We start from the raw sequence: 27,123 nt of genomic DNA, 5'->3' as shown, positions 1-27,123 counted from the left end.
TCGATGACATCCCTGGGAGACACAGGGATGTGTGTTAGCCAGTGGCTAACTGCATTCTGTGGGACCCAAACTCCACAACAAACCTAGAAGCTGTTGGCATCCCAGAAGCACCCTGACCCATCCCCTTGAAGGGAATCTTCTCCCTGCTGAGGAGCCTTTGGTGGGTTTGCAGTGGGTGTTAATACTACAGCACGTATCCACCAGCTCCCTTGCCCCATGGGCTGGGCTGGCTGATACTCCTCAAACCAGCCACACAGGCTTTCATGGCTGGACACCTAATTAGTGGTGGAATCACATGGTGCTCTGCACTGTTGACTCAGGACCCTGCATGCAGCTGTACCCTGTGCAAAACTGGATCTTCATCAGGTTCTGGGGTTGGGCTCAGCCATCTGGGTTACCCCCTGGATTCAGAAGCAACATCTCATTCCGTAGTTCTCAAGAGCAGACTCTTCCAGTCTGGCCTAGATGTGAGAGCCTCTGCTCAGGAAGCCTGAAATCCTCTCCTGCATCCCTGTAGAGAGACCGAGCCATGCACACAGTGTGGGTGCCAGCAGTGCCTGGTCCACCCTGTTCATGTTCTCATCTGTGGGGCCTCAGCACCATGGTGGGAGAAATAGCACCTGGTTCTGGTGAGACAGGCTGACAGTTTCCAAGGGTGGGCAAGACCTTTACCATCCCCTCAACCCAGCCATGGGATGGGCAGCCCTGGCATCCAACACTGCCCCAGGATTCAGTGGGAATCAAGTGTCTGAGCTGCAGGAGGATTTCTCTTTCCATTCCCCATGGGCTGGGATGTGGTCCCCGGGGCTGAGGGGAGAGGAAAAGCCCCCAGGCAGGTTTAGTCCAGCAGGCAGTGCAGCCCTGAAGAGCTGGAGAACACTGATTGTGTCGCTGGTTATGTGGGGTTGAGCATGCCCAGAGCTGGCACAGGTGTGGGGCAGCACCGGGGACAGCAAACAGGGGACAAGGAGGCTGAGGGGCACGGGCTTCTCCTCATCTCACGGCCAGCAAAGGCCATGCCTCGTGGGATGAGCGGGGATTTGCCTTCAGGGACGGTAGCAACCTACTGTCATACGGACAGGATCGCTGGGGAGGGTCCCTCCAGGGATATCAGGGCGGGGCAGGGGACATAGCCGTGTCGGGAGTCCTCCCCTTCTCTTTTCCCTCCCGTGTCTCAGCAAGAGGCCGAGTTCGATGGAGACCGTAAAGCCACCGCTGGTCCTTCCACAGCCGCTGGGTCCGCAGCCCCCGGTATTGGCACCGGCATCGGCCGAGCGACAGGCAAGCCCCGGAACCTCCCGCCCTCCCCGGTCGCCCCTCGGATCGCTGCCGCTGCCCCCGTCCCTCTCCCTTCCCTCGTCCGTCTCCCTGTCCCCCTCCCTACTCTTGTCCCTGGCCCTGCCCTGCCCGGCAGCTCGGGCCGAGGGACGCTGCCGATCGAGCAGCACCTTGGAAGATGATCGCCTGGCTCCATAGAAAATAATTTATTGAAATCACAGCGATCCATGGGCGGGCGCCGGCGGGCAGCGCGGCCCCGGCCCGGTGCGGCTGCAGCCGAGACCCTTGGGGGCCGGGCAGCCCGCGCTCCCTGCGGCACGGACAGACGGACACGCTGCCGTATGTACAGAGTTTACACAGAATAAATAAGGGACATGTACAGAGGAATGCAAGCGGAGTGCCCGGGCCCCCTCCCCGCCACCCCAGGGTCCGAGAGCCCCGACGGCGCTCAGGGCCGGGCGCCCTGCTCGATCTGCTGGTGCTGGCTGCGGACGGCGAAGCGGTTGACGTGCACCGGGATGGGCACCACGATCTTGGGGTTGCGGACGGGCTCTCCCGAGCGGTTGCTCACGTTGCCGGCCTTGATGCGTTTCCACTTGGCGCGCCGGTTCTGGAACCAGATCTTCACCTGCACCTCGCTTAACTTCAGGGCGTGGGCAATCTGCGAGCGCTCCGTCAGGCTCAGGTACTTCTTGCAGTGAAATTCCTTCTCCAGCTCCAGTAGCTGCTCGCTGGTGAAGGCCGTGCGGCGCCGGCGGCTCTTCCCAGCCCCGGAGCCCGGCGGGGGCTGCTCGGCCGCAGGACCCCCTTTGCCTTTGGCCTTGGGACCCAGCGCGGCGGTGGCCGCTCCATCCAGGAACGGCTCCTCCTCGCTGTCGCCCGCCGAGCTCTCCTCCTCCCGCTCGCTGCACGGTGTGGCCGCCGACTTCACCTCCAACTTCTCTTCGTCCGAGCTGTACGCCTTCCCGTCTGCGGGGCACACAGCGTCAGTGCCTGCCCGGAGCCGCCCGCAACCCCCCGCGGTATCCCCAGGAGCAGCATCTGCGTGCTTGGCTCCGCTGTGGGGGTCTGCTGCCCCGGCGGAGGTGCTCGGCGCTGCCCCAGCCTGGCCCCTCTGTGGGGCAGTACCCACAAACCCAGTGCACCCACAGGCACCTGGGGGTTTGACTCACCACAGCAGCTGCCACCATCCCCATCCCACAACCCAGCTGTAGCAGCATCACTTTAACCCTTCTGGGGCTTGTCTGGACTTCTGCTCCAGAAAGAAAGTCTGTACCTCATTTTTCAGCTCAATCCTCCCACTGCATTGAAACCTTTGATGCTGTTAACACAGAAAGAAGCCAGCCAAGAAGAGCTGAAGGACCATCCTGGAAACAGCAACCTGAGCTGGTTCCAGCCCAGCAAACCTCTGCAGAACACGAGGTGTCCTGCTGCCAGTTCTCCCTCGCTAGCCCCAGGATGCACAATACCAAGTGCTTAGGCAGCTCCAGGCTCAGCTCCCCCCCAACCAGTCTGTTATAGGGGCAGGCTGGAGGCTGCCAGCACCACTCAACAAGCCTCATCCCAGGCCACCCAGACAGGTGGCAGCACTTGGACCACCACAGACACTTCTGTTAGACCTGCCTGCAAGGATACCGATAGGGCATAGGGGAATGAATCTCCTTCCTGCAAGCTTCTTGTCTCCCTGAGTGCTGTCTGAGGGACTGAAGAGCTATGGAGCAAGGGAAGACACAGCGGGGTGGAAAGTGGCCTGGAAGCCAGTAACTTCTTGGTAGAGGGACTCAAACAAAGGCCCCTCCTTCCTCAAAGGGGATTGAGCGAGAAGATATGGCTATGGGCCGTGAAGAGACATGACTCATGGCCACGCACAAGCAGATGAAGAAGCTTTTCTGTCTTGTGGAGACTAGAGGAAACCAGCAAACTTCCCAAGTCTGACCCAACAGCAGGTATCACTGCTGGAAGCAGCTGGCTCAGAAGCACTGCCAGTATAATCCTACATGCAGAAGAAGGAGCACCAGCTCTCCAAGCTTCTTAAGCAGTGTCTAGGTACTGACAGGTACACCCCGAGCAGCTGGATCTCCAGACATCTCAACCCAGTGTGAAGGGTTGCAAATACACAAGCAGCAACTGCAAGAAACTGCTTGAGCCCAGGGGCCATCCATGGGAGCCTGGCTGCTGTAGAAATACCACATCCCTTGCTGGTCTTGCAGCAAGTCTGCAGATTCCTTAGAGTGGGTGGATGGCTGTGGAGATCTAGCTTCATCTACCTGCTCCTGCTTCATACCACAGGAAAGCAAGACCATCTGTATCCTGCTGCAGAACAGACACTAACCTCTTTCTTCTTGAGGGTTGGGGGGAAAAATCTCCCATATGCATGGAAGGTAAAGACAGAGAATTTTTGCTTATGGGGCTGAGGATGAGCAGGTGGCTTGGAGCACTCTGGCTACCAATGCAGTCTCACACAAACACTTTGCTGAAGAAAAGGAGAGCTTTCTTCCTTGTGTACCTTCTCTGTGTTGGAGCACAAGGCCTGACAAGGTAAGACAGCTCCTATGGGGATAGCAATGTGTTTACCAAGGGTACCTGAAGGTCTTGCTCTGACTCTGCCCTTCCCCAGTGATGGATCCCAGCAGCCACACTCTTAAACGGTGCTGGTGGGACAGTTTGCTCTTGCAGGCCCAGACTGTGCCCCAAGAGACTGGGGGAAGATTGAGCTACCAACTGCAGCATGCAGTACATCTGGGGATGTACCATCTGGGGATACACTCTTGTGAACCCCAGTTTTAAATGGTCTCTATGAGACTAACATGTCTCACATTATAAAAGGATTGGGTTTGCAGTAAGGAATGAAGAACTATATGATCATAGAACCCAAATCAGAGGTTTTCACAAAGAAAACTGGTATAGTGGTCTGTTGTCACCTAGTACGTCCCCATCAAGGAAGAGATGGAGGCAGGGTAACCCACCCAATTTGTTGGAGGGTACACTGAGACTTCCACAGGCCTTTGGGCAGAAGTGAAGCTGTCATCACGCAAAGTATTGTGACTGAAAAAATCAACAAGGTGGCGGTAGATAAATGCTAGAATCGACCCATTTCTTGACTCTTCACAAAGTCCCTGCTATTCACTAATCTTATGGACATGATAAGCATGGTAAGGAGAGCTGGGTGTCACAGGTGACAAAGTTACTCAAGAGGAATCCCGATCAAGAATCATGACAGCCAGAAAAAGATCTGTGTTGATAAGCACACAGCAGGTCTTTGTTACGTTCATAGGGTGCAACATGAAACTTCACCCTGTCCCTGACTGAATGTGCAGTTACTGAAGCCCAAGAGAGGTTCTCAGCCCATCACCTGGATCGATGGAGAACTCTACAGCTGAGGAAGAAAGGCACTCTGAGGAGAGATGTGGAGAGAGGGGAGTGTTTTGTACCTCTATCCTGGGGCCATACCCTGTGCAGCTGTAGCAACAAACCAGACTCCAAGCTTTGCTGCTTCTTAACACCAGTTTCACTACTTGCCTCTCCCCTCTCAAGAAGTGAGACAACAGCTGTGAGCACGTTTGAAACACATCTGGTGCAAAGAAAGGCCCTAAAATAGAGCATTGACTCCTTTAGCTGATCCAGCACTCAACTGGTCTTGTCCCTGTAGACACCTGCACAATGGAGATATTAATGGAGCCCCGGGACAGAAACAGTCACTTCTGGGTATAATTCACTCAATGTCTGCAAAACAGACAAAAAGGTACATTTTTTCTTCAAATGGTTCTTCTAGAGGTAAGAGATCTGCGGAACACCTTGCCCCAGGATGTGGCCGATGCCAACTTTATCTCCATTCTTGTGGACTCTAGATAAGGTCACAGAAGAGGAACTGGTCAAAGGTTACTAAATACACAGAACAACACCTGGCTCAGGGAGCCCCTGAAGTGCAGGTGGCTGAATGCTAGGGAAGTGCCATTTCGGAAGGTGTTGCACAGATTGTGCTCTCTTACTCTTCCCTGGACGATTGCTTTTGGCCAGGGCCTCAGATAGGAAGGTAGCACAAAATAGTTTTTGATGCCTCCTTTTGACACTAATCATCTCTCTTTACCTTAATTGTGGAAAACGCCCACAGCAACCATCCTGGCTTTCATCTGACATGGTTGGTAAAACAAAACCTATCCACTTTCCAAGGGCTTTAGCTGATACAGTCAGGAGATACATTAGGTGGAGATATTTGGCCTGACAAGTTCTCTTGGACCTGAGCACAGCAGCCCACAGTCAGGTCCACATAGGCACATGCTTGTGCAGAATGACAAGCATCCTTCATGGCTCCAGAGCAAGCACAGTGCTAAGAGGCAGCAGCAGCAGACAAACATCTGTAGCGGGGTGTATTTCCTCCCTTCATACGAGCCAGTTACAACAGGGCACATCTTAGAAACACAATTTCTTTATATCAGAAATAGCCAGTGACTGAGTTCATCTGAGTCCCTCGGGAGAAAAGAACACATTGGGCTTAGCTATAGAGGAGCCATAGAGGGAAATCAAGCACATTGCCATTCATTCCCCCATAGAAAAGGAAGATGTGACCCCAGGGACAGCTGGTTCTGTCCAGGGCAGTTCTGTCCCCGAGGAAACTTTCACCACTACACTGAGCTTGCCAGGGCTTTTGACTCAGCACAGAGGCCTGGGAGCACCAGAGGAGAACCAAAACTCCAGTAACCCACAAAGGTAGCGTAGGGGAGAGGGGAGACGGACACAAGATGCTCCAGTTGTTCTGCTGAGGGATGATGTTCCAGGGGTACCTGAGTAAGGAAAACAGTCTTCTGAGGGAAGAATAAGACGGGGCAGGGAAAAGATCTGAGCTTACCCAGGAGAGGAGAAAGGGAGGATGGAGAACAAACAACCAAACACTGCAAGCAGCAGCAGAGACCTTTCAGAAAGCATCCATGTCAGGAAGCCTGTGAGACACAGGTGAATCTCACGGGTGGCCAGGAGGGATAGATTAGGACACGGCCTATGCCAGAGAAATCTGGTAGCTGGTTCGTCTCCGTCCCGCCACGGAAAGGACGCCCCCAGCCCTGTGCTGCAGGAGCGGGCATGGAAGAGAAGAAGAGCTGGAGCTGGCTGAGAAACAGCGAGCAACAAGTCACCGAGGCTGAAGCCTTCCCGCTCGGGGAGCGGCCGCGGCTCACAAAGGCGAGGGCAGCGGGAGCCGCCCCCGGCCAGCACGAAGCTGGGTCCCGGGATCTGAGCCGCCGCCTGCTCGCACCGTCGGGCAAAGCCGGTGTCGGTGCCGCGGGCAGAGAACGGGAAGGGAGAAAGGCAGAGTGAAGAGTGGACCGCGGGCAGGGGAGCGCCGGGAGCCGCAGCCAGACGACGCCGGGAGCGGCGGAGCCCGGCCCGGGGAGAGTTGCGGGCGAGCGAGGGACTCCCCAGCCCCGCGGCATCGTGTCGGGGACAAGGCGCAGCCCCGAGCTGCGGCTGCACCGACGGCGACTGGGACCAGGATCAGAGCGGGACGGGACCGGCTGCCCACGGCTCCCCGCTGCGCTCCGCCCGGATCGACCCGGGCCGGGTGCCAGTACCTCGGATAGCTCCAACAGGGATCGGCCCCGCGCCCCGGGCGGCCCCCGCCAGAGGGTCTCTTCCCGACCGAGGGGTCTCCCTCCCGCCCTGCGGCCCGAGCGCGGCCGGCGGAGTTTGTCTCCCACCTGCGAAAGTTGCGGGAGCTGCGGAAACGGCCCGGTCCTCTCGACTCGGGCCGGCGGAACCCTCCGGGAGCGCGGGGTGGGCAGGTCCCAGCGCCACGGCCCGTGGAGGCTCCGCCGTCCTGCCCGCTGCGCCCCTGTGCCCCGCGCTGCCGGCTCCGCAGCTCCCGTCCTGTCGAGCTCGGGCACCCGCGGTTCGGCAGCCGGGCCGGCGGGGAGAGCCCGGGCAGGGGCCGGACTCGGGGCTCTGCCCGCCGCGGGGGCTGCGGCCGCATAGGAGCCGCTTCCCGCCGGGCTGTGCTGCCCCGCGCCGCTCTTACCTGCCAGGCCGGGGAAGGGGTCCGGGAAGTGCAGCGGCGGCTCGGATGGCCCCTTGTCCCTCCCCGGGGGCAGCTCCTCCGCCTCCAGGCCCTCGGCTCCCCGTCGGCAGCCGGCGTCGGGGTTGCTGCGCGGCGGAGGCAGCTCCTGGGGCGGATAGAAGCCGTCGGGGGGCTCGGAGAAGCTGGGCAGGGCCGTCGTGAGGGCCACCATGGAGGGCACGGCCTGGCCCAGACTGGCGCAGAAGGTGTTGGTGAGGCGGCCGGCGAAAGAGGCCAGGGGGGCCAGCGGTGGCAGCCCCGACTGAAGCGGCCCGTGGGACAGCGCCTGCGGCAGCACCAACGGCCGGTACGGCATGAACATAGGGTAGCCGGTGTAGAGCAGGTGCCCGGAGCGCGGCGGTGGCGTCCCGATGAGCGAGTCGATGGAGAAGGCGGTCCCCTGACCAGTGGGTCTCTGCATGACGAGCGGGCGCCGCCGGCTCTGCCGGCAACAACTTTCCGGCGAGCTCGGGCCGCCGCCAACTCGCCGCTCCTCCTCCGCCGCCAAGCCCCGCTGCGGCCTCAGCCCCAGCCCCGGGCCCCACCCACCGCCTCCCGTGGGCTCCGGCGCCCGGCGAGAGCTGCCGCCCGCCCGCCCGCTCGCTCGCTGTCTCGGCGCGGCGGAGTGAAGCCGCTCTCGGAGCCGCCCGCCCGCCCGCCCCGCTGCGGGGGGGCCGGGCCGGGCCGCGGAGGGAGGGAGAGAAGGGAGGGAGGGGAGGCGGGCGGGGGTGTTGCCCTCTGCTCTCATCCATCTTCCGCACATCACGGTCGAGTTCCTCCTTCAGCACCCGCTCCGGCGGGGCAAAGCTTCCCGCTCCCCCCCGGCGCGGCTGGCCCCTGGGAAGGCGCCTCCCCCTCCCGCCTCATCAGCTGTTATTAATGGTGATTGATGATTAGCAATTACGAGGCTAGCACAAGGGTGCTTTTGTGGGGACGGGACGGGGCCGCCCCACTTGGCACATCCTTCCTCGGGCCGCTCCCGGGCCCGGGAGAGCGGACGGGGCGAGCCGGGCCAGTTCTACCCTGGCCTCGTCGCCTCTTGGATGTGGCCTGGACCGAGGCTCGCGGTGGCCGAGCCCGGCGGGGAGCGACCCCGGGCCACCAGCCTTGGGCGGGCTCCAGCGCCCCGACGGAACGGCCCTCACCAGGCACTGGCTGGGCCCAGCAGCCGCCCTGGGGCCACCGCTGCGTGCTGAAAGACCGCTCGCCTCCACCATGGGCTCGGGTGGGCCGTCGGGAAGGGGCTGGTGGGGTCTCCGCGGGACGGGCGGGCTCGGGGCCGCGGGGCCGAGGTAAGCCGCGGGGCCGCCCGGAGACGCGCTCGGGCCAGGGTGGGAACGTGGGGGCTGGAGCCGCAGCGGAGATTGATGCTCCCTCGGCCCGCCCCTCGCCCCTTGCTGTTCCCACGGCGGCTCGCATCGCAGGGGGGTCCCGACGCCAGCTCCGTCGGGGCCACAGCCCGGGGCGCCGGGAGAGTAGTTGCAGCCTGCCCGGACCGGGACGGCCCGATGTCGGCCATAGCAGGGCTTCACTCCTCGAGGCTTCGCTCCCAGGGGCTTTCCTAACGTGCCCGCGCCGCGCTGCAGCTGCACAAAGCCCTCGGGCTCTGCCCCTCCCACCCGCGTACTGTCGTGTGGCACAGCCGTGCTCGTGGCTGCCGATGGGCTCTGTGCACATCACTGACAGAGACGGGCAGACCAAGCCGGTGGTCTTGAGCTGCGGCAGGGGCTGCACTGCTCTGCCCGGCCCTGCTGCATGGCGTGGCCTGGACCACACTTCCCCCCCTGCTGAAATGGAGTGCTTTTCCCCAGGTCGGCATTTTCACTGCACTCTTGTCTACAGGGAGGTGCTCACCAGCCTGAACATCGACCAAACCACAGCTCTGCTTCAGAGGAGCATGAGGATTGCCACATAAAGCACAAGAAACGCCAGAGCTGAAGTCCTGTCTAAACTCACTCTGACTGCAGTTTCAGTGGCACGGCTATACCCCAGACCTCCAGCTCTCACCAACGGGCAGTCCCCCCTCTCAGGACCCCCATGTGGTCCTGCCTGCACTCACCCCTGGACCAGCTGCTTAGCCTCCCCACCTCTCTGCTGGCATTGGCAGCTGTGTGAATACATGGATTGCTCCCCCACCACCCCCTCCTACTGTCCTCAGGGAGGTCTGTGTGGGGCACCACTTTGCTGCAACTTCTAATCAGGTGTTTTGTGGGGGACATGACAGCCCAGCCGTGGACCTGGACACTAGAATCCTGTGAGGAGCATGAAAATGAGGCCAGATGTGTCCCCCAGGCTGAGAGAGTGGGACTCAGCCTCCCTCCACTGAACAGGCACAATCCAAATCCCCCCAAGTTCCAACTATGACATCTGTACCAAGGGCCTGCACAGACCCTCCTCTTTTTTTTTCATGTCTTTAATGCCTTCCTCTACAGCATGCCCTTGCAGTCTCAAGGAAATATGTCTCTGCAGCAAGCCAGAAAATCAAATCAGTGGGTTGGGATCACTGTCAGCAGCAGGAGGTATGAGATCAGGTGTACCTCCAGCCTAGGTCAGGCAGAAGCTAAGGGTGAGAGCCTGAGCTTTAAAAGCAGTTCCTTAGCCAAAGAGGGGCAGGCTCTTCCTGAGGTTCCCCAAGGACAGACAACAGCATGATCTAAGTTGGCCCTGACCCTGGAGAGCCAAACCTCCAGGATGATGGGAAGGTACTCAGGGCCCTGACAACTCAAATTTGCTCTGGTTTGCTTCGTCTCATGAGATTTTGAAGTAAAGTAATGTAGACATCCAGTCACCAAATTTTAAAGCAAAGATCCAGAGAACAAAAGGTTAAATAACTGGGGTAAAAAAAGGGTTGCAAAAAAAAGAAAGTAAATACTGTACACTATTTTTCTCTGTTGAGAACTCCCACATCCACCAGCTTTGCAGGGTGAGCCAAAATGAAAGGGTGAAGGTCTATCATAGAATCACAGAATGTTTAGGTTGGAAGAGACCTCCAAGGTCATCCAATCCAACATTTGACCAACACCATAATCTAACTACTAAACCATGTCCTTAAGGAGCAGATCTAAACATCTTTTAAAGGCCTCCGGGGATACTGATTCCACCCCTGTCCTGGGCCATTCCAATGCCTGACTACCCTCTCATTGAAAAAATGTTTCCTAATATCTAGCCTAAACCTCCCCTGGTGCAGCTTACATACATTTCCTCTGGTCCTGTCACAGTTCACTAAGGAGAAGAGGCTGTTTCCCTCCTTGCTCCAACCTCTCTTGAGGTAGCTGAAGAGAGCTATAAGGTCTCCTCTCAGCCTCCTCTTCTCCAGACTAAACAACCCCACCTCCCTCAGCTGCTCCTCATAGGACTTGTGCTCCAAGCCCTTAATGAGCTTTGCTGCCCTTCTCTGGACATGCTCCAGCACTTCGATGTCCCTCTTATAGTGAGGTGCTCAGAACTGAACACAGTACTCAAGATGCAGCCTCACCAGAGCTGAGTACAGAGGGACAATCACCCTCCTATTCCTGCTGGCCATAGCATTCCTAATACAAGCCAGGATGCCACTGGCCTTTTTGGCCACCTGTGCACGCTGTTGACTCATATTAAGTTTACTATCAACCCATACCCCTAAGTCCCTTTCCATCTTACAGTTTCTCATCTTACCTTATTTCCCCAATTCTGTAGTTTACCATGGAGCTGTTATGACCCAGGTGCAAGACCTGGCATTTGGCCTTGTTAAACCTATGATGCACACAACAGCTTTACTACCCCTTAGACTTCCAGAGGCTTTCCCAGGTTCTGTATCCTCTGTCAACTCTTCTCCAGTCACTCACTGTTGAGTGGAAATGCAGTTTCCATGGCTTCCACTTGAGGCTCAGACCTCTGCTGTTGACTTTGCTCCTTGGGTGTTCCTTGCTCCCACATTTGGGTCTGATTTATTGGGCTCCATCCCTCACTCACAAGGAGCTGGTGTGTTCCCTTAATGTGCCTGAAGACACACTATCCAGTACACCAGGTATATGGAAAGCAACAATTACACCTTCCTGGGGGAAAACTATCAGTCCCTAAAAATATCCTTGCTTGGTACATGCAAAATGAGACCCTCAGGAGCTGGTACTTTAGGAAAAGTTGATCCTGTGCAGAAGAAGAGACATCCAGGCCTGGTCTCTTTTCAGTACTGTACATTGCTCCTCCAAGGCAGGGAGCCTGCAGTGTACCTCTGGTACACAGGCTGCAGGCTAAGCAGAGGCCAAGTAAATTTTGCTATAGCTGTAACAGGAAAAGTTCAGTCTGATCCAGGCACACGGCATGGCAAATCAAAGCCACAACAGTTAAAGTTTGGGATGTCTAGAGAATGGACTGGCTGAGGTTGGGATGGTGTTAGCAGAAGGTAGGCTGGTGTCAGGCCCAGGCTCTGTGATTTGACTATACCCGCCAGGAAGTCCAACATGGAACAGTCCTGGCCTGAGAATCAGGGGAGCAATAGTAACACGAGTCCTGCCCCAGCCCAGATGCAAGGGGCACCTGGGTAGCTCCAACTGGGCTCTCAAACCGCATCTCACTGTCAAGTTGTTCCATGTGATTCTGTCTTCAACTTCCTACAGCAAAACCTGCAGCAGCTGAGGTAGCACCCTCTTGTGCCTGGGGAATGTATTTTAGAAGTAGCCCTGGCAGAGCTGTAGTTGGAGTAGTAAGAACGCAGGATCCTCATTAACAGCAGAAGGAGCATACCCAGGTGCATGGTTTCACTGCTGAATGAAAGAGGACACATCCAAGGACCTCTCACAAATTAGTGTTTCCAAAACAAGGAAAGACTGTAATGTAAAGAAAGGAAAACTTGGAGTGGTTAATCTCAGGACCTAAAGGCAGAGCTACCACTCACAGTCTAACTCCTCACACCCATCTCTTGATGAGCCTTGCACAAGGCCAGCAGAGGCCTCTACTGTGTACCAACCTCTGTGCCCTCTGTGGCTCAACAGAGCACCTGGAAGCAGCCACCAAGCTGGATCTTTCTGATCCAAAAGCTGCTCATTTTCCCTGACAAGCAAAAGCTTTCCTGGCAGAAAAATCTCCCTTGGGGATGGAGACTTCCTACACAGAGCAGTTTTTGTTGGTCATTTCTTCATCCTCTTACCATTCCTGATGTCCCACTGCAGCCCACCCACTACTCTGTGGTCACCACACCTCGAGAGGACGACACCAGGCCCTGATCTGACCAGTGGGCCTGTTCTGTGCCACATGTGGCTGGTCACGGGCCCTACATGGCACCTTTGATTCTGCATATTAAACTTGTACCATTTGTGGCAGGTCAGGCCTCACCAAGGCTATTGCAGCTGGGGTCTGCTGGTTCTAGGGGAGAACTTAGTATTTGTTTGTCTGCCTGAGCTGCAGCTGGGGCCACAGCCACAACCAGCACAGTGTCTTCTGCAGATTCAGTAAACCTCATGTCTGTTCCTTCACACAAGTCTTCAAAAGAGTGGAAGATGCAGGCCAGACCTCCAGGTGACACTCTCTGTGTGTCACTGCACTTTCCCTACTGATAACTGACTCTGAATAGTTACACTCTCACCTAATGGTAGTTCACTCTGTATTGTCTTGTCTTAATTTAATTCTGAGAATCTTATGTGAAAGAGCATGAATTTAAGATGTTTAAGATACAACATCTGCTACTTCCTCTCCCACCAGCCCTTTAGTCTGATACAGAAGGAAGTAAGGCTGGTCTGATCAACTCTGCATGCATGCAGGTGCTTACAAATTGCATAGGTAATTTCTGTAGTATTTTCCAAGAACAGAAGTAAGGCTGGCCAGGCATAGGACCCAACTTAAGAAGTCACAGGCTGCTATCAGATTGGTGCTTGTGTCTGGCCCAAGCCTATGTAGCCCAGAAGGCAGTTCCTTGTGTGTAGGGGATGAAGCTTGTGAGAGAAGTTGAATAAGATCAGATATTTAAACACAGTTATAAGTAGTATCACCATTTCTTTCAGAGTCTCTCAGACCCCAGCACAGGCAGCAGATTCAGAGGAAGGAGCTGATGGAGCCACTACTAACCAGCAGTCACACAGTGCAGGAAACGAAGGGGAAGTCAGGGATGTCAGTGGAACATCAGTTCAGTGAGCAGGACAATTCAGGGAAAAAATGAGACTGTTTCATTACCCTGGGGCCAAACACAGTCCCAGTGGTGACAGAGGCCAGTGGCAGACCAGTGTGGTGTAGTGACAAGATAATGAATCCTAGATATGTAATTAAGCAGCCTGATCTCTCTGGGACTGGTCTGAGCACCAGGCAGGATGGATTTCAGTCTAGGCTGGAGCAGATCTTCCAGTGATTTTTTTAAAAAGCCAGAGATGAGAAATCTCTATCCACCATGATAAGCTATTCTAAGATGCAATTAACTGGTAGATTAATTATGCTTGCTATTAAAAACGTCTCGTTTCTAATACGTGTTTTCCTAGCTTCAATTTCCAGCCACTGGCTCTAGTTTTGCCTCTGAGTGCCAATCCAGAACTTTCAATGCTGCATGAACTCTGCTGCCTGCCCATCAGTCAGTTTGGTCAGGGCAAGTGTGGACCAACAGTGGATCACTGGCAATCCATAGCTCATTTATGACTGCTCTGAACCCTCTCCAGTTCCTTAGTTTTTTTGAAATGTCAACCCTGGAGAAGGATGCTCCAGCAACAGAGTATGAATAATTGCCATCACTGGGTGCTTGCCCCCAAGTTCACGTGCAGAGAGAAAACCAAGAACTCAGTAAGTATTTCTGCTCTGCATTTTAAACTAGGGTTTTTACAGTGGTAATGAAATACTTTCTACCCCATCAGTAATTAAGAAATATGCTGGACAGAAATTGTTTAAATAACAATTTTTATAATCTGCAGGAGGATGTTATATCCAAGAATATTTCATTGACTAAAGAATTCATTGAACCGTTGTTTTTTTCTTTATAACAAATGGAGGCACACTGGGGAACTTAGGATAGCTGGGGAAAATAGAAGTCCAACGTCTTGCCAGTATTTAAATGTAGTCACATGGATATTCAGGAAAATAGAGAGCAGTTAATTCAGCATGTGTCCCACGCAACCACAGACAAACAGGCAAAGAACTTCCTGGGTAAATTGGTAAAAGCTACTCATCAAATTAATGCAATTTGAAAGAGGTACTTTTAAATAATTTTATGTAACTTTTTTGTAAGGCTACAAATTTGATGGAGCTAACTAGATAGATATGGCCTGCTTAGACTCCTGTGAGTTGTCTGACTTAATTCTGCATGACATTCTAATATGAAAAACTAGCTGTATGCTACAGTTGGTGTGATCAGTGTTATCAGATTCAAAAGAATGGGGTAACTGAGAAGATTTATTCTGTATAGGTATCTGTCAGATTTGCCAGATTCATTCTGTTGTATTCTATGCATATACCAATGCTATACATTATTAGCAATCAGAAAGAAAATAAACAGCAATTGCTGGTAAAATTACTGGGGTGGATAAAAATGATTTGTTGAGATGGTAAAATAACAGGTGGCACTTGCCCAAGACAACTTAATCTGGTTGGCTTGAAACACCACATTCATGGAAAACCAAGTTTGTCACATCTGAGTACAAGGTGCAACAGATAGGAGGAAGGAATGTGGGCTTAATTTTAAAAGAGGGACAGCATCCTGTATAAGCATGAGTCTGAAAAACATTTAGAGGTTGCAACACCATCTGAGAACACAGAATGTGGAGAATAGGAGGGCATCCTTCTCCTATGCTGGGTGAAGAGACAAGTCATTCCAAATGTGAACCTAAGGTTCCTGAGGCATTTGTGTAGATCTCACATCCACATGGTGAGAGTAACACACAACTGTAGAGCAGCACACTTTGAATGTTGTGCATAGCTGTACAGCTTCCATGCAAGGAATGACACAGTTGAACAGAGTTCCAGCCCGAATAAGGAGAGAATTATCAGGCACCTATATAGGTTTGAATAATATGATAAAGAGGAACAAACATATTGCCCACATATTCTTAGAATAAAGGACTTAAGGGTCATCAAATGAAACAAGAAGGTGATGGCTTAAAGACAAACAGAAGGTGATCAATACACTGTGCAGTGCACCACAAGGGTGTCAGAATGCTCAAAGACACACAGGTCCAAGGAGTGATTGGTCAGATTTATGGAAGAAAAAAATATAAATCTAGGACTGCTAAATACAACTATGCCCTTTTGACTCAAAAGTACCTGAAATGGAATATACAGAGCTCAGCAGTGGGGATGGACATCTGAAGGAAAGGCTTCTCTGGTTGCTTCATCCTTATTCCCATTGTGGTTTACTAGCCCGCCCCTTATGGCGTGTCATGCTCTTTACTGAGGAATGGGAGAGAGCAAGTAAGAGTTGAGCAGGCATTTGAAGCCAGGAAACCTCTGGGGAGATGCTGATGCAGGGGATTTTTCAGCTCAAGGAAGGGGATATGAGGAACAGACAATGCTTTGCCTGCACAGAGGGTCAGAGAAAGACCCAGTGGCTACAGCTAGGTTGGAAAGTTCTATCTAGGAGTGGGATGGATATTTGTTTCTCTGAGCCCATCACTTGGACAGCCACACTGAGAAGGTGGCTGTGGACTTGGTTTATGCCAGCTGATTATGAGGGTGTCTCCTGCTGATGGCTCTGCCAAAAAAAAAACATGTGGATGCTGAAGCAGGAACAGCAGCACATGCCAGAGACATTCCCATTGAAGCTGGAACAGGGTATCCCTCAGCAGCTCCCTGTCCCTGTGGCAGTTGGTAAAAACACATGAAACCAACATGCCCCTGTGCTGATACCACATGCTTGCTGCCCTTGGTTGAGAGCAGGGCCCTCACTCAGGACAGATAAATTTCCCTGGCATAACTCCTGTCCCAGCAAGTACCTTCAGTGCTGCTATGGAAATTTACCCTCCAGAAACCTGAGAAAAAGTAGCACAGCTTGTTATGTTGACAAAATGTGCTTTGGAATATCAAACCTTTCAAATTCTGTTCTTATAAATACTTTTAAAAAAACAACCCACAAACAATTGCTAATCTATTAGCATAACTGAGTGAAACTCAAAGTTGTTGTTCTTTGCATGTGCTTAGTTTGGAAATTTTGCAATAGTTCCAGTTCTGAAAAAGGGCCTGAGTGCCTAAAAGCTTTCATGTTTTATTGGTTTTTGTGGGTTTTTTTCTTCTCTGTTTTTCCATCAGTTAAATCAGTCAATCTGTAAAAAACTATTTTTCTTATTGTCCTCATATTCCTTGAAAATGGTTCCCTCTTACAGACAGCAAAACCATGGCCTTTCAATTTCAGTAGGAACACAGATGAAATCTACTCTGTGAAGAGTTGTGCCCAGGATGGATTGTTCCTCTCAGCACATGCTGCCCTTAGCCCCCTCACTTACTCTGAGATTTCCTGCCTGCAAACCTTGTAGCTTGGAAAGGAGCCCTGGAAATTCACCTGTGGACCCAGCACGAGTCCATCATGAGAGGACCTGTCTATGCCAAGGCACCTTTGTCAAAAGAGGAATGGGCCATGCCCAGAGCTGTCCTGCCCATGTGTGTTTACAGACACAAAACACTGCATGTTCAGCTCTTAGCCTGAGCTGCCCTCACCACCCACATGCAGAGCAGACTTCAGGATCAGCAGAAGTGATCAGTGAGACCTGGGGCACAGCTTTGAGTCTAACAGCTGCAACAATTATAAAATAAAGCAAACCATTAAATACAATCCTTCCCTGTCCTTTAGGTCATACTGCCTTAGTGGCTGAGTACACATTACTTAACACATGTTATTGCAGGCACATGCTGAAAAAAAAAAGGGCCAGTGAAGCAGCCCTACATGCGCTGCACTGCAGACTGCCTTCTACCACAGATCCATGCAGGCTGAGGCATTCCCAGACACTGATGCCACCAAAAGGGACAGACACTCCTTTACCTGTTCCTCCTCCAGCCATAGGCACTATGGGGCTAAAATTGAACACTTTAAAGTGGTGATTAGAATTTGGGAATGAGACAAAGACACCCAGCCCCATCAAGGGATCCCCCAAACAGACACACAGGCTCAGCCAGCAGGAAGGTGGTGACTTCACGCTGGGTTCCTGTACTGGTTATGGGGAAATGCACTACTGATTATCCAGCTATGTTAAAAACTTTAACTTCCCTGCTCCCTTCATCCCTGTTGCAGATGTCTTGGTATGTCACTTTGAGCCCACACCTCATCTCTCTACCCATGGATGTCATAAAGCACATTATTAAACCTTTCTGAGATGTAACATCGCAATAGTAGCACCTGCACAGACTGGCTGCCACAAGTGTTTTACTAGTTTCCTGACACCTTTTGTAAGCCTGTAACATGTAAATATACTGCCACTGTATCCCACAAGCAGAAAAAGATGGAAGTGTGGGGTTTGTCAAACTGCTCAGCCTCCAAATCTGCATGGTCCAGTGTCCTGTTGCTGGTGTGGACCTTAGCAGAGGCCTAGAAAGGCCAGTGCACCGAGGCGAACAACCTGCGGTGCTGCCCTCCTGCACCCTCTGCCAGGCAGCAGCAGCACGGGCACTCCTCAAGTCAGAAGCAGGAATGGAGTCAGCTTACAGCAAATATTTAAATGATGGTTGGTGCTTTCATTTCTTCAAATGGCTGAATAAACATTACCCTTTACCTTATCTGGAGTGTGATGCAGCCCAGGAGCAGCATGTGGACTTGTGCTGATCACTGGGAGATGCTGGCTGGGCTGTCCGCCCTGTGCCCAGGGGAACAGTGTTGTTGGGGCAAAACCAGTGTCAAACTCCACAGTGCTGGCACGAGCACTGCTGTCCTGGTCAAGATGCAAAGCTAGACAACCCCAGACATTGTACCTGCATGGGAAATGTTTGCATGGGAGACCTTGGCCCCACACATTTTCCTAGACAGATGCACAGGATTGAGAAGGCACATGCTACTGTGCATGGCACATCACATGGGTGAGCTCTGTCATGACAGACTTAAAGGGAAGGCAGAGTTGGGCTCTGGCAGATACAGAGAAAGACTAGGGTTCCTTCAAGCACCTTCAGGTACAAACTGTAAGCAACTCCAAGGAGTGACTGGTCAGATTTATGGAAGAAAAAAATATAAATCTAGGACTGCTAAATACAACTATGCCCTTTTGACTCAAAAGTACCTGAAATGGAATATACAGAGCTCAGCAGTGGGGATGGACATCTGAAGGAAAGGCTTCTCTGGTTGCTTCATCCTTATTCCCATTGTGGTTTACTAGCCCACCCCTTATGGCGTGTCATGCTCTTTACTGAGGAATGGGAGAGAGCAAGTAAGAGTTGAGCAGGCATTTGAAGCCAGGAAACCTCTGGGGAGATGCTGATGCAGGGGATTTTTCAGCTCAAGGAAGGGGATATGAGGAACAGACAATGCTTTGCCTGCACAGAGGGTCAGAGAAAGACCCAGTGGCTGCAGCTAGGTTGGAAACTTCTGTCTAGAAGTGACTAAAGATGGAATCCCAACAAATGCCTGGGGCACCACAGCTGCCTGGTTCAGGTTTGAGTTTGTATACTTGGGATAGGGACACTAATACCTTACAACTAAAACTGATCAATATGGTTTGTACATGCTCCTCATCCCCATATCTTGCTTTTCTTAGGGAGTCTAGAGATTGTTCTGGTTAGTATGGGTAAACAAAATGCTCCAGAACAGGTGCAGGAGGCAGAGCAGAAGGAAGAGAAACAGCTACAGGTTTGGCACAGGCGGGCTGATGTGGCTTTAGAGAAGATATTGGCAATGGGCAGGGGTTAGCTGGGAAGGCACAGACTGCTCTGGTATGCATGGAAGATCTGCCCAGAAAGGAAAGGCAGGGCTGGAATTACAGCCCTTAGTAGAGAACATCCTCAAAGCTGAGCAGCAGGAAACGGTGCAAGACACTTGGCAGGTGCAGCTGTGGCAGAACCAGAAGCAACCGTCCCTCCAGGAAGGTCCTGATGGTGCAGCGAGCCAGGTGCTGCAAGGAGCGAGGTCTCTGCTCCAGCAAGAAGAGCGACTGGTAGAAATGTGGGTGTTTCTACAGAGAGGGAAGAAAGGCCCAGAGGCCAATAAAGCTGAAGGTATCACCCTGACAGCAGAAGTAGAACCAGACATCCCCCTTACCTTTGTCACCATGGTGCATCCTCCCTTACCATTCAACATGACACCTGTGTACTGCAGCTCTTCCCCCAGCCTTGCCCCAAGCCCCCCAGCCTCCTATGGCATGAGGCCACAGCTCCCTGGCTGGCAGCAAGCATTCCCTCACCTGTACAATCTCCTCTGGGACAGCTCCCACCCAGTCCTTGGTGACACGGACACGATCGTAGCTGTTGATCAGGGCTTCGATGACCCGCGGGCAGGCATGACAGTACCGCAGCACCTGGCAGAGAGACAGTGGGTGGGCAGAGTCCTACCAGCCCCACCTCCAGAGCTGTTCAAAAACATCCCTGGCAAATCCAGGGAGCTGATGTTCTTCCCTCATGCTGTCCCAGGAGGGCAAACCCACTGGTGTTGCAAAATGCCAGAGCATCACTTGGGCAGTGAGGGTGGCTGAGCAGCACCCAGCATGGCAAGGCCCTCGCAGCCTCTCCTCGGGTGCAGGGAAGAGTGCAGGGAACACACTCAGCTGGGATGCAGATCTCCTTCATCTGCTTCACTCCTGCAAAACACCCATAGGCAGCCAATACTATGCTTTATGCCAGACTGCTATTCTCACATTCTTCTAGCTTGAGCATGAGCTGTTCTGGGGCAAGGACTGACACCTATTTTTTGTGCAGCAAGACTAAGTCATACCCCAGCTCTGTTGAGGGCTACACAGGGGTCTCAAGGATGGACGGCTTGGGGCTGCAGATAGATCTCATCTCTCTGTCACATGCAATGAGTGTCCTGAGAAGTCCTGCCCCCACATCAGCTGCTCCACAGAGCCCCAAGAAGACATCAAACATGCTTTGTGCAACACATCTCTGGTGTGTACCACCTCCACATAGGTGGAAGAGACACGGTGCCATGTCTCACCACCAAGGCAGCTGTTGGAACACACCCCACCCGTGCCCTGTGGCACTGAGGCATATCCCCCAGCTCCCACTCCCTGTGGCCCAGGCCAGCAGTAGCTGTCAGAGTCTATTCCGGCTGTACCAGTGATCCTCATTATCTGGCGTTAATAGGAGATTAATTAGTGTTAATTGTTGATTTTCCTGTATTTTCCCAAAGGGGAGAGCAATCTGCTGATCTCCGGGCTGGGTAATTATTACACTGCTCAAGAATTAAGACAGGAAATTAACCCTTGGTTTGCTGGCATCTTGCAGAGACAGCACAAGTTGGATGGTGTGCCCCAGAGATGGAGCACATCCCCTGAGAGGAAAAGAACCAGTGCTTCCCAGGGCAAGTGAACATGGGAACTGGCTAAGTACAGGAGAACATTCCTCAGGAGAAAATCCTCAGTAATGCCAATTCCACCTCCCCAGCCCTGGGAAGAGACAAGCAGGACAGCAGGCAGGCTAGCACCAAGTTAGCCCTGCTGCCACAGGAACAGGCCCCAGGGGCCCTGATGCCCACAGCCTCCTCTTTCACCAAGCTCTGGGACCCTCACCTTGGGGAGGGCACCAGGCCAGATGCGGACGGCCCCATAGTTGAGCAGGGCTTGCACCACCAGCTCCGGGTGGTGCTCCAACTTGTAGGCAGCAGTCTGCAGGATGTTGTGCAGTGCCGTGTTGCCACTGTAGCTCATGACATTCACATTTGCACCCCGAGCCAGCAGTAATTCTGCCACTTGAGCATTGGCGTTCTTGCAGGCCAGGTGCAGAGGGCGCTGCTGGTCCCTGTCCGAGGTGTTGATGCTGGCACCACTCTCCACCAGCAGCTGGCAGACTCGGTAGTAGCGGTCCATGTCCTGGGGTGGATGGGGTTGAGCACAGGCAGCATTCAATGGTGTCTGGCCCTCCCTGTTCTCTGCCTCCAGCTCTGCCCCATGGTGCAGGAGCAGCTGGACGTGGTCTGCCAGACCATGCCGCGCAGCGATGTGCAGCACTGTGTCACCCTCCTCCTCTGTCTGACTGTTCACACTGGCACCATGCTGCAGCAGCTGCTGGACACACCTGCATGGGCCAAGATGACTCAGTGACAGGCTCTCTTCTCCAGCTCCTGTCCTATCTCCCACCTGCCCCTCATTTCTGTACTTTCAATTTTTCCAAGAGCCCCAAAATTCCTGCTCCTCATGCCCTGGGAACAGTGATTTTAAGCCAGGATGACTGTGAAGCTGAGATGCTGTCATCCTAATTCTAGGAAATTCTACATAGATACTTAATAAGGTGCCATCACATGTGGAGTCTGCGCCCCCCACACCCGTGGAGGCTTCTCTGCTCAGTGCATTCCCTGAGCTTCACCACATGGATCATCAGCTCTGCATTGCTGGTGCTGCAACAGAGCAGAATGTGGTTTAGTTGGTGGGGGGTGCTGAGTTGACAGTGGAACTTGGTGATTTTAGAGGTCTTTTCCAACCTTAACAATTCTATTCTATTCTACAATCATCTGAGAACTAGAGCTTGCAGTCATCTATTGGATTTCAGAGTTGATCCTAGTCCAGGAACAGGCCACCCCTTTCTGCAGCTATTACTACAACCACCAACCCACCCACAGCAGCAAGCAGGAACCCCTTCTGTGCAGGGGGAGGGAGACCCAGTCTGCCCCCTTGAGCAGGACTCACTGGATGGAACCTGGGCTCTTGCAGAGATGCAGGGGCTTATAGCCATCCTCAGAGACTGCCTCAGGGTCAGCGCCAAAGGTGAGGAGCAGGTGGGCACAGTCGGTGGTGGCAGCAGCACAGGCCTCATGTAGGGCGGTCTTGCCCCCTGGCGCAAAGTCAGGGTCAGCTCCCCGGAGCAGCAGGAGCCGCAGGCACTCCGTGTAGCCCCGGCTGGATGTGATATGCAGAGGAGTGGTGAGTTCCTGCTTGTAGCCGAGAGACCAGAGTCCTGCAGAGAAGAGAGGTCAGGGAGTCACCTCCAGACATGGACACAATGGCACCAGGACCAGCCTGGCACTTGTCCACAGGGTACCTGGTGCACACCCCCTCCAGAGCCCAGGTTTCCCCTCAAGGGACCGATTCTTGCTGCCAGTCTCCCCTCCAGAAGGTCCCTCCCCGCCTTCAGCCTGGCCTGCCAAAGATCTGGGGTGACCCAGACTGTGCAGCCATGCTGGCTGGGAGCTGAAGGGACAGGAGCCCTGGGGCAGAGGGTGCTCACAGGACGTTTGCTTTCCACATACAGCTCAGTCACACAGTACAGGGTCCCTGTGGACATGGGGGCCTGGGGCAGAGCTGAGAGCAGCACAGTGTCTGGAAGAGCACTGTGCATGAAGCACCAGGAATACAGGACCAGGCAGTAGAACAGAGCAGCAGTGGAGCAGGCTGCCAGGCATACAGGAGGTTCACATGAGCCCCAAGCAGACAAACAAGGTTCAGCAGAGATGGACACCTAGGGCCTAGGAGAAAGCAAGGGGCTGAAACCTGCCAACCCTCAAAGACACTGACCCAGCCGGAACCATTGCTGAGCTGCTGCAGTCTGCTGGCAAACAGCCTGCAGCTATTGCAGCAGGAAAAGGGCTCTTTAAATCATCCTTCTTGCTGCCCACCCAGGCTGGGCTGGAGGGCCATGTCACACATTCAACACCACATTACCCTTGCCTCTCTCTTGACAAAGCAGCATGCAGTCAGCTGTGTTTCCCAGGGCCAGGTGCAAAACTGCACCTTCTTGATGACCTAACATGACAATTCCTTGCCCAGCACAACCCCCAAAAGGAACCAGCAGCTCACAACAGGCTGTACAGAGACAGAGCAGGCACATAGACAGGCTACAGGGCCAGTCACAGAAGGAGCACAGTCTAGAGCTTCAATCTCCTTTGTCCAGTGGGGAAGCCAAGCCCCTGCACAACCCTGTTAGAATGTCCAGATCCCCTGGATTAACATCAACCTCCCACCACAGCCACATACACTGTCCTGCAAGTAGCACAGGAGAATCCAGCAACATCCCAGTGCTCTCACTGCCATCCCCACCCCTCCATAACCCAAACAGCACCCACAACACCCAGTCCCAGTAATGGTAACGCACAAGCACAAGGCTCTAAGCCCTGCTCATTTGCCCCCGCATACTCAGCTGGCGGATGTTGAAGCAGTAGTTTTTCCACTCTTCCAGGTCAGTGGTGTCAAAAACAGCATCAGGACTCAGGTTGTTCTGAGGGTTGCTGAGGATCTTGGCCACAATCCCCTGATCCCCCGTCATCAGGGCCTGCCAGTAGTCCTGGGCAGGACCATCCACCTTCCATGTGCAAATGGCCTCCTGGTTCTTGCCGCCTCTTCCTTTGATGCTACCCATGGCACAGGGCCTGAACCCCCCACAGGAACTGGGGCAGAACCTGCTGCTGGTACAGAAGCAGGTTCCAGGTACAGCCCCACCAGTGCCCTGTGGGGAGGTGGGATGTGTCACATCACTGTCTGGCACAGGCTGGGTATGGCTCAGGTCTCAGCTGTTCTATTCTGGGAGACCTTGTGACCAAACATGGTGGCCAAGAGGCTGATAAGGATACTCCTCCCTGGCAGCACAATCTCTGCTGTCATTGGCTATGATAGGAAAGCACGAGGCAGGGCAGACATTGAATAGAACATGTCTAAGAAAGCAGAGAGGGAAGTATGGTCTCCCAGCCAGCCAGCCAGCCTGCTGTCACCCAGCTGCTGCCCACACCCCAATACCAGGCCCCAGCTGCCTCCATACACTATCAGCACACCCTTGTCCAGCCCCTGGCTCCTTTTCATATCTCCAGCACTGCACCATCCATCTGAGCCCTTGGCACTTAACAGTTTTTAAAACAAGCCATAGGAAAGTTCTTTTAAATCCAAGCTTGAAATTAAAGGCTCAGCAGAAACGGACACAAGGGTGGGAAAACAGTGCAGTGCAAGTGAAATAAAAATGTAGAAGTTAATTATCCCTTAGACTCCTTCCTACTTTTTTTTTTTGAAATTCAGCCTTGCAGAGAACTTCTAGGAGTTTTAGGAGTCCCTTTCCCATCCTCTGACAGTACCCTCACTCAAAGTCCCTCACTACTGTGATTTCAGCTGAGATGGCATTTTTCCCTTGTCTCCACAGAATTGTCATAATTGTAAGAGACCTCTAAGATCACAGTGTCCAACTGCCAACACCCCCCACAGACTAATAAATCATATCTGTACTGCCCAATAGAGAATGTCCTGAGCTGTGTGCACCTACGCCACCACCCCTCCTGTGGTTACAGGCTAGCACATTTTGCTCACAGCTCCTCACAGCATTGGTGAGCTTTGTTCAGACCAGATGTTCTGAAGAACACATCAAACTTCATGGAAGACTAGTAGCATTTAGTTTTGCCATGGAACTGTTCAGATTATGCAGCTAAACCAAGTTAAGTGACCCTAAGAGGCCACCAAACAACTATTACCTGGGGAACAAGAGAAGAGTGCAAGATAGGGAACTTCAACCTTCTCAGTAGTGAAAATAATTGACCAAGCTCTGTAATGACAGCCTCCAGCATCCTCTGTCTCCACCTGCTCTAGGTACAATACAGTGCATGAAAGGCTAAAAAGTGGGTAGCACCTGGCAGGCTCACTCACTTGATGGGATCCTCTATATCCCTAAAGATGTAAGCAAGTATCCCACAAGATCCTGAGATTCCCAATCGCAAAAGCATCACCAGGGAGACAAAAGGCTGTGTTAGTGTCAGTACCAGACAATTTTCACTTCCTCTAGGCTTAAAAATACCTGACTTGGGAAATAGGTCACCAGAATCTGCTTTTAAGGTCTTCATCTGGGTAGGTTTTAAGAAACCATTGTTGCAGGCTGGTGAGATGCATAATCAACACCTTAGGTGGCATGAAGATTTGTTTCTATACCCTTTTCTGATAAATTTGGCTGCACATTTTGGTCTGTGCTTGATAAAGGATGTCTTTTGGTTGCATTTTTCATATCTTGAAACTTAGGAGATGACAGTGGCTTCTGTATGAAGTTATTTTACATCAGCGTTCTGTTGTTGGGGGGGCATGAATCTTCACAAGTAGACTGACCTTCTGGTCAAGTGTCGGTCAGCCCAGCATAGTTAACAGGAGATAAAACATGCAATTAATATTTTTCTGACAAGCAGTCTCAGTTACAAAAAAGGTAATTATACCTTTTGTATTTTTATTCCTACATAGACAGTAAAAATTGCAAGCCTGGGCTATACAAATCTTGGAACTCAGTAAATATTCTTCACCACCTACAAGTAGCAGCATCCTGTTTGTTTCCTGCTAGCATGGATCCCTACAAATATTCAGTCATGAGTGCAGCTATCATTGTGCGACGCACCTCTGTGCCAGGATGCTGGAAAGAAGCCAACAGCCCTGGGACGTGGCCTCCATCAGCAGCTCCTCCATTTTGGCACAGTGGGGGCTTTTGCCACTAGCCTTCTGTGGAAGAGAGTGGTGCAGTTGTGGCCCCTATACACCTGACACTCCCTGTCTTAACTTCTGGGACTCTGCCGGCACCACACTGCTAGCAGAGAGTGGCAAGGGCACGTGTCCTCCCAGACTGCTAAGATGACCTCTCCCTGGCTTGAGTTCTCTGGCAGACTGGTTTCTGCTCCCCTTGTTCAACCCATCTCACAGTTTAGGGTACAAACCCCATGTGTGAAATACAGCAAAACACCAAATGCTTTTCTTCTGGAGCAAAGCCCCCCTCCTGCAGCTGGTCCCTCATTGACTCCCCCGGAGGTTCTCTGAGCAGAGATGGCAATGGCCATTTCACACCTGGATTTCACAGCAGCAGCAATAGGTAGACAGGGAGCAGCTGTGGCTCAGTCCCTCAGCAGCTGCCTGCAAGGCTGAAACACAGCCATGTCACCTTCCCAGAATGGGGGCAAAGGTCTGCCTGAAGGACAGTGATGAGACCTCTCGGTTGTTCCCAAAAAATGTCCCAGACTCCAGTTTCTAAGGAATGGGAGTAACAGATCCAACTTAAGGCAGGAAAGGGATCCCTATGCCACTTTATGCCTCACACACAAGCACTGTCTCACACTATTTCACATCTTTTCCAGCAACATCTAACTGGACAGTCCTGATGTTGTTCTGTTCCAGCAGCCCTTTCAAGGGCCTAATTCTCACTGTTTTCCACTAGCTCTCCCTCTGTCCACCTTCAACAAGCCTGCTATCACTTGTTCTACAGCCCTGGAATCCTCCTTCCTCATCTAAAAGTCTTTATTCCCAGTCTCTCTTCCATCACTGACAATTCCTCTCAACCCTTTTCTCCAGTGTCTGTCCTTCCTTTCTGGTCCCCATCCTGGACATTTCCCGCCCCCCATGTCCCAGCCCTGCATACCCACCAAGTTTCCTGCTAGTCCAACGCAGCTCATCACCCTTAGTCTCAATGATGAGATTGATGGCTGCACTCTTGGTGAAGTATTTCTGCACCATCTCCAGGTCCCCAGTGAAGAGTGCATTCTGGACCAGCAGATCCTGGCACTCCAGTGGCTCCAAGCGGCTGTTTTGGTGTCTCTGAACAGGGGGGCTCAGGCTGTGCTCACCAGGGTGGTACTGGTGCCTTGTGCACTGAGAGTGCTTCCACTGATCCTGCTGCTCCTCATCCAGCTCCAGCAAGCGTTGTGTGGCAGAGCTGAAGGTACAGTCCATCATGAGGAACCAACAGGACAAGTCTGAACCTTGCAGTAAACAAGCTGATGCAGGCAACAGCCTCTTCTCCAAGACTACGTCCTTTGCAGGCTGCTCCCGGGTTCCGGCTCCCCAGTATTTGGCTGG

At 53.0% G+C, this 27,123-nt stretch overlaps 2 protein-coding genes and 1 long non-coding RNA gene across 7 annotated transcripts in view; all 3 read right to left on the bottom strand.

The window, feature by feature from the left end:
• Positions 1-27,123, bottom strand: part of LOC139791910 (uncharacterized) — a 75,671-nt gene that overhangs the window by 33,435 nt on the left and 15,113 nt on the right. The gene's annotated exons all lie outside the window — the stretch shown is intronic.
• Positions 1,470-7,955, bottom strand: GBX1 (gastrulation brain homeobox 1). Its single transcript, XM_071734420.1, has 2 exons — positions 7,286-7,955; positions 1,470-2,247 (listed from the first exon to the last, which is right to left on the bottom strand). Exons 1-2 carry the CDS (start codon positions 7,743-7,745, stop codon positions 1,727-1,729), a joined length of 981 nt encoding a protein of 326 aa, XP_071590521.1. The 5' UTR covers positions 7,746-7,955; the 3' UTR covers positions 1,470-1,726.
• On the bottom strand, positions 2,139-27,123 carry ASB10 (ankyrin repeat and SOCS box containing 10). Of its 5 annotated transcripts, none has more exons than XM_071734418.1 (5): positions 26,691-27,123; positions 22,018-22,285; positions 20,905-21,409; positions 19,582-19,695; positions 2,139-2,247 (listed from the first exon to the last, which is right to left on the bottom strand). In XM_071734418.1, exons 1-5 carry the CDS (start codon positions 26,998-27,000, stop codon positions 2,206-2,208), a joined length of 1,239 nt encoding a protein of 412 aa, XP_071590519.1. In that variant the 5' UTR covers positions 27,001-27,123; the 3' UTR covers positions 2,139-2,205. The 5 variants fall into 5 exon arrangements, with proteins under 5 accessions (XP_071590519.1, XP_071590516.1, XP_071590517.1 ...); XM_071734415.1 differs by lacking the exon at positions 2,139-2,247 and adding an exon at positions 14,061-19,353; XM_071734416.1 differs by lacking the exon at positions 2,139-2,247 and adding an exon at positions 14,061-19,311.

The sequence above is a fragment of the Heliangelus exortis genome, chromosome 2 (genome assembly GCF_036169615.1).
Source record: "Heliangelus exortis chromosome 2, bHelExo1.hap1, whole genome shotgun sequence".
Taxonomy (NCBI): Eukaryota; Metazoa; Chordata; class Aves; order Apodiformes; family Trochilidae; genus Heliangelus; species Heliangelus exortis.
The sequence above is the reverse complement of the archived record's forward strand: the minus strand, read 5'-3'. Positions and strand labels throughout refer to the sequence as shown.

Excerpts from the sequence above, each read along its gene's own strand:
- GBX1 (XM_071734420.1), bottom strand. The coding sequence starts at position 7,745 with ATGCAGAGACCCACTGGTCAGGGGACCGCCTTCTCCATCGACTCGCTC. Across the intron at positions 2,248-7,285 it reads CCCCTTCCCCGGCCTGGCAG|ACGGGAAGGCGTACAGCTCG; the intron begins GTAAGAGCGGCG and ends TGTGCCCCGCAG.
- ASB10 (XM_071734415.1), bottom strand. The coding sequence starts at position 27,000 with ATGATGGACTGTACCTTCAGCTCTGCCACACAACGCTTGCTGGAGCTG. Across the intron at positions 21,410-22,017 it reads AAGAGCCCAGGTTCCATCCA|GTGTGTCCAGCAGCTGCTGC; the intron begins GTGAGTCCTGCT and ends TGGCCCATGCAG. Across the intron at positions 19,696-20,904 it reads GGCCTGGTGCCCTCCCCAAG|GTGCTGCGGTACTGTCATGC; the intron begins GTGAGGGTCCCA and ends TCTCTCTGCCAG.